This window comes from Salvelinus alpinus, chromosome 34, assembly GCF_045679555.1.
Source record: "Salvelinus alpinus chromosome 34, SLU_Salpinus.1, whole genome shotgun sequence".
In the NCBI taxonomy this organism is placed as follows: Eukaryota; Metazoa; Chordata; class Actinopteri; order Salmoniformes; family Salmonidae; genus Salvelinus; species Salvelinus alpinus.
The window spans coordinates 19,137,173-19,152,718 of NC_092119.1; the positions used below are offsets into that span (position 1 = coordinate 19,137,173).

At 43.7% G+C, this 15,546-nt stretch overlaps 1 protein-coding gene across 2 annotated transcripts in view; it reads right to left on the reverse strand.

Annotated features, from left to right (window-relative positions):
* The window catches only part of LOC139563531 (neuronal PAS domain-containing protein 3-like), a 425,688-nt gene that overhangs the window by 308,696 nt on the left and 101,446 nt on the right, over positions 1-15,546 (reverse strand). For both annotated transcript variants that reach the window (XM_071382264.1, XM_071382263.1), the window contains one exon: positions 12,192-12,293. In XM_071382264.1, the coding sequence (XP_071238365.1) occupies positions 12,192-12,293 (102 nt within the window). The remainder of the gene's footprint in view (positions 1-12,191; positions 12,294-15,546) is intronic.

A 15,546-nucleotide genomic window follows, 5' to 3' on the forward strand; every position in this document is an offset into this window, starting at 1 on the left:
TCTCCTCTTACCATGGTCCAGATCTCATGTTTACATAGTGATTTGGTTACTGAGATTGACATATAATTACATCAAGTCCAACAGTCAAGCCAAAAGCAAAGCAAACAGCCAGTGCATGGAAATCATGTTTTGACATAGCTGGTTGCCTTCTGCATTTCATAGACATCAATTTATTCTGTCATGGTTGGGATGACACTTTCCTTTTTCCCCCTTTAAAGCTGATGCACTTAGAAATGCTATGCATATTTTAATATGAAGGCCTGTGCCCAGAATACCGTATATTGATTATATTAAAACTTATTTCGCCATATAACATTATATCTAGTCCTACTTGATATGCTAACTGTATTACCATAAAACTACAATGTAGAGCTGTCAAAATGGATCTCCTTAATGTCTTGAAGCCATGCCATGTACATCAACATTGACTGTTTGACAACAATGACTGTCAGATCTAATGTGTTCAAATAAAGTTTGGCATATACAATGCCAAGGAGTGAGAACATGGAGCAAAACGTAGAATGTTCAAACATGCCTTGGCTTTGATTCTGATCATATTGAAGACTGAATACGACAGAAGACACATCAACCGTATCAGTCTCTTATCACGGACCCAGACGCTAGTAGCTACCTTGGCAACAAGCTGAAAGAAAGCATACTTTCTTTCCCCCAAAAGTCTGCTATTCTCTCTCTCTCTCTCTATTCTATTCCAAAAGCCTTTTATGGATTTCCATAAAAGTGAGCGCATCAGAAACCTAGAGGAGCTTAGAGACGCACTACACGTGTTTGTTGACTGACTTTGTCTTTGGTCATTGTGGCTGGAGAGGCCATTACCCAGAACCAGGCCAGGCTTCACAGGGCACCACGCAACACTAGAAGGCATGTCTAGTCATGGTACAATGAGCAGAACCCACCTGCATGGTGACTAGCTGTCCGGAGCTGGCTGCAACACATAACACACTATCCCTGATGCTACAGTTGAAGTCGGAAGTTTACATACACTTAGGTTGGAATCATTAAAACTCGTTACACATTTCTTGTTAACAAACTATCGTTTTGGCAAGTTGGTTAGTACATCTACTTTGTGCATGACAAGTATTTTTCCCAACAATTGTTTACAGACAGATTATTTCACTTTTTATCCACTGTATCACAATTCCAGTGGGTCAGAAGATTACATACACTAAGTTGACTGTGCCTTAAAACAGCTTGGAAAATTCCAGAAAATGATGTCATGGCTTTAGAAGCTTCTGATAGGCTAATTGACATAATTTGAGTCAATTGGAGGTGTACCTGTTGATATTGTCACGGCCGTTTAAAGGAGTGGACCAAGGCGCAGCGTTTTGAGCGTACATACTTCTTTATTTAAAAAATAAACGAACACTAAACAACTAACAAAATAACAAACGAAACGTGACGCCAACGTAGTGCTCACAGGCAACTAAACATGGACAACTACTCACAAAACCAACATGGAAAATGGCAACCTAAATAGGCTCCCCAATCAGAGTCAACGATAAACAGCTGTCTCTGATTGGGAACCCATTCAGGCCACCATAAACCTACATACCCCTAGACAATACAAAATCCCCATAGATGACCAAAAAACCCTAGACAAGACAAAAACCCCTAGACAATACAAAAACTAAACAAACCACCCTTGTCACACCCTGACCTAACCAAATAATAAAGAAAGCAAATATAACTAAAGTCAGGGCGTGACAGATGTATTTCAAGGCCTACCTTCAAACTCAGTGCCTCTGCTTGACATCATAGTAAAATCAAATTAAATCAGACAAGACCTCAGAAAAAAAATGGTAGACCTCCACAATTCTGGTTCATCCATGTCTGGTTCATCCAAACGCCTAAAGGTACCACGTTTATCTGTACAAACAATAGTACGCAAGTATAAACACCATGGGACCACGCAGCCGTCATACCGCTCAGGAAGGAGACGCGTTCTGTCTCCTAGAGATGAACGTACTTTGGTGCGAAAAGTGCAAATCAATCCCAGAACAACAGCAAAGGACCTTGTGAAGATGCTGGAGGAAACAGGTACAAAAGTATCTATATCCACAGTAAAACGAGTCCTATATCGACATAACCTGAAAGGCCGCTCAGCAAGGAAGAAGCAACTGCTCCATAACCGCCATAAAAAAGCCAAACTACGGTTTGCAACTGCACATGGGGACAAAGATCGTACTTTTTGGAGAAATGTCCTCTGGTCTGATGAAACAAAATTAGAACTGTTTGGCCATAATGACCATCGTTATGTTTGGAAGAAAAATGGGGACGCTTGCAAGCCGAAGAACACCATCCCAACCGTGAAGCACGGGGGTGGCAGCATCATGTTGTGGGGGTGATTTGCTGCAGGAGGGACTGGTTTACTTCACTAAATAGATGGCATCATGAGGCAGGGAAACTAGGTGGATATATTGAAGCGACATCTCAAGACATCAGTCAGGAAGTTAAAGTTTGGTCGCAAATGGGTCTTCCAAATGGACAATAACCAGCTCTGATGCCCAACATCCAGGCATCCTATGCCTTTTTAAGCTTATTTATTTAACATTTTAGAAAAGCCTTACAGGCACATGAATCAATTAATTATGTCTGAAATGCTACCAAACGCAGCTCATGAATAGCGCACATGGTTTGGTCGCAAATGGGTCTTCCAAATGGACAATGACCCCAAGCATACTTCCAAAGTTGTGGCAAAATGGCTTAAGGACAACAAAGTCAAGGTATTGGAGTGGCCATCACAAAGCCCTGACCTCAATCCTATAGAAAATGTGTGGGCAGAACTGAAAAAGCGTGTGCGAGCAAGGAGGCCTACAAACCTGACTCAGTTACACCAGCTCTGTCAGGAGGAATGGGCCAAAATTCACCCAACTTATTGTGGGAAGCTTGTGGAAGGCTACCCAAAACGTTTGACCCAAGTTAAACAATTTAAAGGCAATGCTACCAAATACTAATTGAGTGTTTATAAACTTCTGACCCACTGGGAATGAGATGAAAGAAATAAAAGCTGAAATAAATAATTTGCTCTACTATTATTCTGACATTTCACATTCTTAAAATAAATTGGTGATCCTAACTGACCTAAGACAGGGAATTTTTACTAGGATTAAATGGCAGGAATTGTGAAAATCTTAGTTTAAATGTATTTGTCTGAGGTGTATGTAAACTTCCTACTTCAACTGTATATGATAGATGTGCAGGTGTGTGTGTGGGGGGAGTGCACTTCAAATCTGTGTGTGTGTGTGTGTGTGTGTGTGTGTGTGTGTGTGTGTGTGTGTGTGTGTGTGTGTGTGTGTGTGTGTGTGTGTGTGTGTGTGTGTGTGTGTGTGTGTGTGTGTGTGTGTGTGATGTACAAACATTGCTCATTGAGAAAAGAGGGTGATGTCACGTTCCTGACCTGTTTTCTGTTGTTTTGTATGTGTGTGATGGTCAGGGCGTGAGTTTTGGGTGGGCATTCTATGTTGTGTGTTTCTATGTTGGTTTAGGGTTGCCTGGTATGGCTCTTAATTAGAGGCAGGTGTTTTGCGTTCCTCTAATTAAGAGTCATATTTAGGTAGGTTGTTTCACTGTGTTAGTTGTGGGTGGTTGTTACCTGTCTCTGTGTTTGTGGTCTTCACCAGATAGGTCTGTATCGGTTTTCACGGTTTGTTGTTTTGTTTGTTGTTTGTAGTGTTCACTTGTCGTCAAATTAAACATGTTGAACACTAACCGCGCTGCACTTTGGTCCTCTCCTTCACCCCTGGAAGAAAGCCGTTACAGGTGAACTATCTTTTTCTGAATGTTGGATCCTATGTAGACCTATATCAACCAGACTCACCTTTGGATACTGGTATATTTCTAAAACATAGATAGTTGAAAGGAACAAGTTTAAAAGAACAAACGAAACCCCAAACTTTTCCACTACGGTCAAAATCCCCAACACCATGACCGCATGGGCAAGTTAATAACAACCAGCTCTGATGCCCAACATCCAGGCATCCTATGCCTTTTTAAGCTTATTTTATTAATATTTTAGAAAAGCCTTACAGGCACATGAATCAATTAATTATGTCTGAAATGCTACCAAACGCAGCTCATGAATAGCGCACATGGTTTCTGCCAAAAACGTGTGTCAATCACGCTACCGCGGCAACAGCTGTGTAATTACAGCTAGTCCACGTCTAAAACAGCCGCAACAGCACATTCAAACAACGTCCCAAATTACACATTACATGGACCTGTATGAACTTAATTTAACTTTGATCTTATAAAAAAATGCTGACTTTAGCCTCGTCTCCTGCAAAGAAAGTAAATGAATGGTATAGTATGGGGGCTATGCTACAGTAGGTAGGCTGCTTTGAACTAGCATGACAGAATTTACACCCCAGGATATTTTTCTTCAAAATATATATTTTTTCTAAATGAAACATCTACAATTACTAACAAATGTGCTTAATTATTTAGGCTATTTATTCACAAGTCTTAACGTAAATTAATATAAAAGTAGTTTGATGTGCATGCAGTCTTTTGAATGCCTATAACAGGCTGGTGTGGGCCAGAGCAGAGTGTAGCTCAGTGGAAATGGCCCAAGGCAATATTACAGTACTCTTGAAGTGGGGTACTGTAGATTAGTTAATCTAGGTGAAAATCAAACCAATCATAAAACCAGTCAGTTGATTGTATTAAACACCTCAGTAAAATAATCACCATTACAACAGGTGGACATAGCAGTTGTATTTCAAGTAAGATCAACATTTTTAGAATACTTTAGCTATGCTTGATTGGGTTTGTCTGGTGCAATAAAACCAATGGAATAGTTCCAAAAAGTGCACCGCCGCTCATCTGTACACTCCAGACAGACTCAAGCAAACACTACAAATATTTGAAAAGAAAACAAATACTACTTGAACCCAGGTCGAAAGTACCTCAGACTACAATTTCAGGAAGTCTCTAAAACACATTAGCTGTGTTATTTTTGGCAGACAAAGAAAGAAACAGGTGGAAGAAGAGGAAGAAGACATGAAAAGAAAGCGGTTGAAATAATGGTAGGGGTACTGAGAAACAGCTAAATAATTCATATAACTTTACAATCTGAGGGAAAAGTAGGTCAGAATAAACAAAGAATAAAACACATCAAAGGGAGAAAAAAATGCAACAAAGTCATAACGTAGCAGCTACCATATACCAGGAGTAAGCTCATGCAATGTTCATAAGGCATCAGACAGACAGAGCACGCTCAAATCACCGCTTTGGAATACAGAGGAAGAGGAAGGAGGAAAAACCCATCCCAACACACACAGCTAACATCATATAGTCATCCCAAATCAATACAAACATGGTTGAACACCCTGCCTTGAGCCCCCCTATACCCCTGAAAATGTGTCATGTAGCTGCTGCTCTTGCTGCTTGGCTTTGTCTGCCAACAGGGCCAGCCTGAGCATGCCTATCTATACACACTTCAGGGTGTGACTAAGCTACATTGCATACAACTATAATGTCCATTATGTATTGTTTGTTTGTTTTTTATTTAGTTGTTTTGTGTTCTTCTCGTCTGTCATTGGTCTTTGTTTTCATTGTTTCATGTTATTATGAGTAAAATGTATATTCTATTTTAAAAGTATTCTGTCCAAGTGCTTTTCAGTGGTGTGTTAATTATAGTGCCCTCCGTAATTATTGAGACAGTGATGGACAGTGATTTGTTTTTCTTTTGTCTCTATACTGTTTGAATAGAGAAAAAAGTCAAACAATGACTGTGAGGTTAAAGTGCAGACTGTCAGCTTTCATTATTTGAGGGTATTTTCATCCATATTGGGTGAACCGTATAGACATTTTGTACATAGTCCTCCCATTTTAGGGGACCAAAAGTATTTCACTTATATGTCTATTAAAGTAGTAAAAAGTGTAGCAAAAAATGTTTGGTCCCATATTCATAGCACACAATGATTACATCATGCTTGTGACTCTACAAATGTGTTGGATGCAAATAAAAGTATAATGTTTCTGAACACTTGTACATTAATGTGGATGTTACCATAATTATGGATAATCCTGAATGAATCCTGAATAATGGTGAGTGAGAAAGTTAGACACACAAATATCATACCTCCAAGATATGCTAACCTCTCACCATTACAATAACATGGGAGGTTAGCTTTTTATATCATATCTCCAAGACATGCTAACCTCTCACCATTACAATAACATGGGAGGTTAGCTTTTTATATCATACCTCCGAGATATGATAACCTCACACCATTACAATAACATGGGAGGTTAGCATTTTTTATCATAGCTCCAAGACATGCTAACCTCTCACCATTACAATAACATGGGAGGTTAGCTTTTTATATCATACCTCCAAGACATGCTAACCTGTCACCATTACAATAACATGGGAGGTTAGCTTTTTATATCATACCTCCAAGACATGCTAACCTCTCACCATTACAATAACATGGGAGGTTAGCTTTTTATATCATACCTCCAAGACATGCTAACCTCTCACCATTACAATAACATGGGAGGTTAGCTTTTTATATCATACCTCCAAGATATGCTAACCTCTCACCATTACAATAACATGGGAGGTTAGCTTTTTTGGGGGGGTTTGATGTGATATTTGCAAGTCATTGCATGCTGTAGTCATTGCGTGCTATGAACATGGGATCAAATATGGGACTAAGTACTTAACTTTTTACTACACATATGTGAATTTGTCCCAATAATTTTGGTCCCCTAAAATTGGGGGACTAAATACAAAAAGTCCTGTCATTTCTAAACGGTTCACCCAGTATGGATGAAAACACCCTCAAATGAAAGCTGACAGTCTGAACTTTAATCTTACAGTCCTTGTTTGATGTCAAAACCAAACATTTGGAGTATAGAGCCAAAAGAAGAAACAATCCATCACTGTCCCAATGATTACGGAGGGCACTGTACATACAACAAATACACAAGCATGACAAAAATAAAACAAATCTAACCATTCATTGAGAGCTTGCTTAGCGTTGTCAAGCTGGTGACATGACAATACCATTCTGTAAATCAGTTTCAACAATGGACTGTTTTCAGAGCACCACTGCCTCCTTGGGTTCCTAACATAATCTACACCCATAGTAGTGACTCCTATTAACACTCCATCAAATGTCTCTCCTTTATTCTCAGGACTGACCTATGACCTACCCCCGACAACAGACGAGAGTCTAAACGGCATCATTTAAAAAAACACACACACGGATTGACATGCTCTAGCTAAGATTCCACTTATACACTCCCTCCTAGAAAGATATTTCAGCAGGCCACCTGCCACACGGTATATTCGAGTTCAGTCTTAAGGCCTGTCTCTCTCTTTCTCTTCAATAGGTAGCTTAATTTACTTCGTACAACATCAGGTTGGTTTCTAGAGCTGGGGACAGACATGGCTTTAAACACAACGGAGGAGGTCAGGGGGTGGTCCATTATATCAAACTGGGGGCCCTTGTCTGTCAGGTGAAAATAGGCAAACACAGAAAATTGGAGACCAAGAACCATTTTGAATCGAAATCAAATCATTAAAAACGGTATATTATACCTACAAATCACAGGAGGTTGGTGGCACCTTAATTGGGGAGGACAGGCTCATGGTAATGGCTGGAGCGGAATGGGTGGAATGGTATCAAAAACATTAAACACCTGGTTTCCATGGTTTCCAAGTGTTTGATGCCATTCAATTCGCTACATTCCAGCCATTATTATGAGCCGTCCTCCCCTCGGCAGCTTCCACTGCTACAAATGCTTCATTGACGTACCATGAATGAGAATAAAGTAGACAGCACCACCACTACCATGTACTGCAACATCTACTGCTAAGCTAAGGGCTAACTGACACTCAGCCCTTACTGAAGTGTATTAATGGTGACAGGTACTGAGACAGAAAATGAGGGACTCATTCTTATCTTCCTGCACCTCATCAAGGCCGATAGCTCAATTCCTGTGTGCTGTTGTCTAGGGGCGGAAGGGGTGTGTGTGTGTGTGTGTGTGTGTGTGTGTGTGTGTGTGTGTGTGTGTGTGTGTGTGTGTGTGTGTGTGTGTGTGTGTGTGTGTGTGTGTGTGTGTGTGTGTGTGTGTGTGTGTGTGTGTGTGTGTGTGTGTGTGTCAGATATGAGGAGAGGGGCGAGGTGGGGATCAGGGAAGAGTGGAGCAGACTGCTAGTTCACCTCAGAGAGCTTGGTAAACGAGAAGAGACAGGTGTGCTGGGGAACCTGGGCCGCAGGTGGCCATCCTTCTCACCAACAGCCATTTATCTCAATTTCACCCTGAGCTGCAAACCGCTTACAACTCACATACACTGTCCGGCCCGTACGTTCAGACGCCGTTTAAACTAATCATGGTGGCAGAATGGGGCTTAGCTTCATCAGCATAGAGAAACCCATCTAAACCTAGCTACCTACCGCATAGTATACACGACTTTAAAGGCACACACACACACACACACACACACACACACACACACACACACACACACACACACACACACACACACACACACACACACACACACACACACACACACACACACACACACACACACACACACACACACAGTGTTTCTCTTCATCTCAGTTGAAATGTGGCATCTACTTAGGCTGACTAAGAAGCCATATTGCTAGTGACTACTCTCAATAGCCAGATACAGAACATGAGGAGCTGCAGGAAGCTATAGCCAAGGTGTGTTAGTATTCATCTGGAACCTCAGTATCCATGACCTAGAGAAACAGTCTGAACATGTGCTGCAGGTTCTGCTTCCCGGCATGTGGGCCCTACTCAAAATGTGTGTGTAGGCCTACAGGAATGTAGTGTGTGGACTGTCCTGGGGTACAGGCCTACTGGAATGTAGTGTCTGTACTGTCCTGGGGTACAGGCCTACAGGAATGTAGTGTGTGGACTGTCCTGGGGTACAGGCCTACTGGAATGTAGTGTCTGTACTGTCCTGGGGTACAGGCCTACAGGAATGTAGTGTGTGTACTGTCCTGGGGTACAGGCCTACTGGAATGTAGTGTGTGTACTGTCCTGGGGTACAGGCCTACTGGAATGTAGTGTCTGTACTGTCCTGGGGTACAGGCCTACAGGAATGTAGTGTGTGTACTGTCCTGGGGTACAGGCCTACTGGAATGTAGTGTGTGTACTGTCCTGGAGTACAGGCCTACAGGAATGTAGTGTGTGTACTGTCCTGGGGTACAGGCCTACTGGAATGTAGTGTCTGTACTGTCCTGGGGTACAGGCCTACAGGAATGTAGTGTGTGTACTGTCCTGGGGTACAGGCCTACAGGAATGTAGTGTGTGAACTGTCCTGGGGTACAGGCCTACAGGAATGTAGTGTGTGTACTGTCCTGGGGTACAGGCCTACAGGAATGTAGTGTGTGTACTGTCCTGGGGTATAGGCCTACAGGAATGTAGTGTGTGTACTGTCCTGGGGTGTAGGCCTACAGGAATGTAGTGTGTGAACTGTCCTGGGGTACAGGCCTACAGGAATGTAGTGTGTGTACTGTCCTGGGGTACAGGCCTACAGGAATGTATTGTCTGTACTGTCCTGGGGTGTAGGACTACAGGAATGTAGTGTGTGTACTGTCCTGGGGTACAGGCCTACAGGAATGTAGTGTGTGTACTGTCCTGGGGTGTAGCCCTACAGGAATGTAGTGTGTGTACTGTCCTGGGGTACAGGCCTACAGGAATGTAGTGTTTGTACCTTCCTGGGGTGTAGGCCTAAAGGAATGTAGTGCCTGTACTGTCCTGGGGTGTAGACCTACATGAATGTAGTGTCTGTACTGTCCTGGGGTACAGGCCTACAGGAATGTAGTGTCTGTACTGTCCTGGGGTACAGGCCTACAGGAATGTAGTGTCGCCTACAGGAATGTAGTGTCTGTACTGTCCTGGGGTACAGGCCTACATTAATGTAGTGTGTGTACTGTCCTGGGGTGTAGGACTAAAGGAATGTAGTGTGTGTACTGTCCTGGGGTACAGGACTACAGGAATGTAGTGTGTGTACTGTCCTGGGGTGTAGGACTACAGGAATGTAGTGTGTGTACTGTCCTGGGGTGCAGGTCTACAGGAATGTGGTGTCTGTACTGTCCTTTGGTGTAGGACTTTAGGAATGTAGTGTGTGTAATGTCCTGGGGTGTAGGCTTGTCTGCCTGTTTGTAAGGCAGCACATAAGGCAGTGTAGGCCTGTCTGCCTGTTTGTAAGGCAGCACATAAGGGGGTGTAGGCCTGTCTGCCTGTTTGTAAGGCAGCACATACGGGGGTGTAGGCCTGTCTGCCTGTTTGTAAGGCAGCACATAAGGGGGTGTAGGCCTGTCTGCCTGTTTGTAAGGCAGCACATAAGGGGGTGTAGGCCTGTCTGCCTGCTTGTAAGGCAGCACATAAGGGGGTGTAGGCATGTCTGCCTGTTTGTAAGGCAGCACATAAGGGGGTGTAGGCCTGTCTGCCTGTTTGTAAGGCAGCACATAAGGGGGTGTAGGCCTGTCTGCCTGTTTGTAAGGCAGCACATAAGGGGGTGTAGGCCTGTCTGCCTGTTTGTAAGGCAGCACATAAGGGGGTATAGGCCTGTCTGCCTGTTTGTAAGGCAGCACATAAGGCGGTGTAGGCCTGTCTGCCTGTTTGTAAGGCAGCACATACGGGGGTGTAGGCCTGAGACTCATAATACATACAGACTGTGATGAGCTATTAAGAAGTGCTTTTTTCTCAAAGTGTTACATCAATAAATCCCCTTTATTCAGGCCGACAGTAATCCTGCCCTCACCCCTGTGCTGTACATCAGAGGGAGGGAGGGAGGGAGGGAGGGAGAGCTAGAGGAATTATGCTCCATGTTCATTTCCTAATGTGTAAGCCTAGGTCTTTTACTACAAAGGATCTGAAAGAGGGGAGAACTGAAAAGACTTCTGAAGCTGTAAGACGAAGAGACGTAGTCTCAGAGGAATATGTCAAAACTCAACTTCCCACAATTGCACTGACTAGTCACCCACTATGATGCCTTTTATCTTCCCCAGTTTGACAACACAGAGCAGTTTGCCCTGTTTTATAAAGGGACAGTCAGTGTCCCCTGAGAAGTGTATCATTTATCAACGCTCAAAGCCATAAAGCCAGGTCAAATAAGAGTATTACTGTCTACATACTGTATTGTCTTTGGATGGCAAAGGAAGAGAGGGAACCTTAATTTGAACTGTAGTTACCTAGACAAAATATAGCTAACTCCCCTTAGATCAATTAACTCAATATCAGAAATAATATAAAAGCAAAATTACATAAAAAATCTAAATTACATAAAAAGCTCCTGTGTAAAATAAGAAAGTGTCACGCCCTGATCTGTTTCACCTGTCTTTGTGCTTGTCTCCACCCCCCTCCAGGTGTCGCCCATCTTCCCCATTATCCCTGTGTATTTATACCTGTGTTTTCTGTTTGTCTGTTGCCAGTTCGTCTTGTTTGTTCAAGCCTACCAGCGTTTTGTCTCAGCTCCTGTTTTTCCTTAATCTCTCTTTTCTCGTCCTCCTGGTTTTGACCTGTGCCTGTCCTGACCCTGTACCTGACCGCTGCCTGTCCTGACCCTGTACCTGACCGCTGCCTGTCCTGACCCTGTACCCGCCTGCCTGACCGCTGCCTGTCCTGACCCTGTACCTGACCGCTGCCTGTCTCTGAGCCTGCATGCCTTCCTGTACCTTTGCTCCTACTCTGGATTATCGACCCCTGCCTGCCTTGACCGGTCGTTTGCCTGCCCCTGTGGTTACAATAAACATTGTTACTTCACACAGTCTGCATTTGGGTCTTACCTTGATTCCTGATAGAAAGAACATTACGACAAAACTTCCTGGGGGATTGCTAATTATACATGCCAATCTATGCTGCTCAAAATTCACCATAAAATAGCTTATTGAAAACATGTCAAAAACTACAGAAGCTAACATCATTTCTTTATGATAATAGTGATACCCAAGTGCATCTAGGCCACAGTTTTGGTTCATTTCCTCTACTCCTCCAGCCAGTAAAGTGGAGTTAAGTTGATTTTTACACAAGCAAACATCCTTAACCATGTTGTCTCTCTAACCAGACAAGAGAGGGAGGTAGCTGGTACTAGTAACAGTATGTACAGCATCTGAGCTGTGGCCTGGTCTGCCCCTGACCAGAAGGAAGAAGGGAAGACAGAGAAGGTAAGGGGGGATTACCATGGCGATGAGGTATGTTGTTGCCCTCCTCCAAGGTGGAGTGTCTTGGGCCTAGAGGCTGAACAGGAGCTGGCATTAGCAGGCCTCTCCCAGTAAGGGTCGCTGTGGAGAAACAACGTGAAAATCTCTTAAAGCCTATAAGGAGAGAACAGTATGGACCACAGCCTTATATACACAGTACATATATGGAAATATGTATATAATGTATGTACTGTATATATACACAGTATAAATGGTTCTGGGGTGAGCCCCGCTATCCTCTCCCCTCAAATCCGCACAGATCATATATTGCACATACAGCAGATAGCAGATAGAAAGCAGATAGAACATGCAGTTCTAATTTCAGGTTGTCACATTTTTCACAGTATTCAGTAAAATATCTTTTTTCTAAATGATACTGTACTACTAGAGAAAATGTAATGTACGCAAGCATGCAATCATTTCCAATCAACAGTTACATGAAAACATAGTGTGGGATGTGGGTGGGTTGATTTAGTCACGTAGAACCATACATTTGAGCCAGTTTGCTACAGCAGGAAAATAATACTGCAATAACAGGAAATGTCAATTATTATGTGGATTATTATAATAATTATACATTTAAAAAAATTTGGACCCCCTTTTTCGTCCCAATTCAGATCTTGTCTCATCACTGTAACTCCCCAACGGGCTCGGAAGAGGCGAAGGTCGAGTCATGCGTACTCCAAAACATGACCCAACAAACCGCGCTCCTTAACACCTGCTCGATTAACCCGGAAGCCAGCCGCAGCAATGTGTCGGAGGAAACACCGTTCAACTGACGTCGAAGTCAGCCTGCAGGCACCCGGTCCCCCACAAGGAGTCACTAGAGTGTGATGAGCCAAGTAAAGCCCCCCCGGCCAAACCCTCCCCTAACCCGGATGACGCTGGGCCAATTGTGCGTTGCTCTAAGGGACTCCCGGTCAGATTGAACCCCAGGCTATAGTGACGCCGCAACACTGCGATGCAGTGCCTTAGACCACAGCTAGCAGTGTGATGCAGTGCCTTAGACCACAGCTAGCAGTGTGATGCAGTGCCTTAGACCACAGCTAGCAGTGTGATGCAGTGCCTTAGACCACAGCTAGCAGTGTGATGCAGTGCCTTAGACCACAGCTAGCAGTGTGATGCAGTGCCTTAGACCACAGCTAGCAGTGTGATGCAGTGCCTTAGACCACAGCTAGCAGTGTGATGCAGTGCCTTAGACCGCTGAGCCACTCAGGAGGCCTAATACGTTTTTCATTAGGGCAAATCAAGTCTGTAATTTCTAAGTGGAAATTACAAACTTTAGAAGCCTTTTTAAAACTCAAATACACTACGAGCTTGTATTTCTTGCTGTGCAGGAATATTCTCAACAACAAAGAGTGATCAATTAAGATCCTGCATCTGTATGTGCTTATTTTGAGCATGACTAAAGTAAGGTACTTGGTGAGTCTAGGACAGGATTCAGGGATAGTCAGTTTGCTTGAAACGCATCCAAATAAAATGAGTCATTGATTCATAGATTTTTGATTTTTGATCAAGACGAGTAATTTTGGAGAGGAATATTTAGGTATTGCAGGGCACAGATTAATTGTACCTGGCTATACTTTCACATTATTACATTGCTGTTGTCAGGTATACATCTACTTTCTTCCAACTCAGTACACTAGAAAAGACATGCAGGTTCAACCCTCTCTCTTTCTCACAATTACAAGCTATTGGACTCCTAGTCTGAGTGCTGTATGCCCTGTGCACCGAATCTGCAGCAAATAGCTTTTATTTGTTAAGGAACCTCCTCACACCATCCTATTAAATAGCAGAAACCTTTACTGAAATGATCTCACTCTGAAGGGGAGAAGCATTTACGGGCTAAGAAAATGGAAGCAGCACTCTCCGGGAGCGTCGCTTGCACTGTACAGCCCTCGCTAGCCAGTTATCTCCCCCAAGATTGATGCCTTTCCCTTTACCACCTTTTGCAAGCCACATGTCATTTAGTACAAATGATTCCCTGTAGGTATGGGGGTATGGGTAATGTCAGCCAGTGCAATATGTTCCACAATATCAGCCCCCCCTCCCACCACCACTGTACACAGAATGAAACTACACACACGCATGCACGCACACAATCACAAGCACACACCCTATCTGGCCTGAATGGTACAAAATGCAGCACAATGGATTTTGTTTCACGGCCACAAAGGTAAATTGCAGACAGCAATGGGAGATTTGGCCCATTTTTCAACGCTGACTATATTACACACTGTACCAGGCATTGTGTTGAATTTATACACTTTTTTCACACGTTGGAGAAAACGAATCCCAACAGCCCCATTCTACTCTATAAAATGCTCCAATGTGGCCTTTAGACAATTCCCTACGAACCAGCCATGTGATTGAAAACATGTCATTTTTACACTGTTTCTTCTCTGTTCCCACTTTGGCACCACAAGCACCTGTGACCCCTTTGTTGTTTTCCCAACATGTTTTTAACTTCCGTCATGCAGGTTGAAAATCCACAATTCTCCACATTTCCCATACAGGCTAGACTTAGACAGGTAAGTCAGGAAAGCTGCTTGTGGTTTGGGGCTTGGTGTTTATCCTGATGTTCCTGGGCTGGACCAGGGGGTAGGAAGCCTGGATGGTCAGAAACAGAGCTATCCTGGCACCAGAGGGTTTTTCTGCAGTGAGATATACCACTATAGTGATGCTCATTGGGTGGATAGACAGATATAGAGATCACTGGGAGGACTGTTATCCTCCTCATCCTGCTCAGCTCCGCATGCCTCTGTTTCTCTGTGTGAATGAGGTCTGCAGGGGGTGGATGGTGGGGCTTCCTCTCTTCTCCTCTCCCCCTCTTCTCCCCTGCTCACTTCCTCTACCCCCTCCCCTGTCTTCTCCTCTCCCCCTCTTCTCCCCTTCTCACTTCCTCTACCCCCTCCCCTGTCTTCTCTCCTCCCCCTCCTCTCCTCTTCTTTCATCTCCCATCCTCTCTCCCTTCCCTTCCTCTCCTCTCCTCCCCCTCTCTTTCTCTCTGTCTCCAGCCCCCTGAATGTGTTAACAGGCACATCTCTGCTCTGCTCACCCTCTGAGGTAACAGGGGCTCAAATAGAGGGGATGAATCACAATTGTGCAGCGCCGTACAAACAAACAAAATAAAAAAAACAGCAAACAAAGTCTGCATCCTCAGCCTTGAACAGAGACATAAAGCACAGAACAACCTACCCCCCTGCAGAGGACCACTTTCCTCAAACCTGTCATTAATTGACAAGACAGGAGGACAACAGTATTTTCCTGGGTGAAAAAACAATAACAACCCAGCACTTATAGAGGATACATAGGCTACAGAGACCCATGCTGC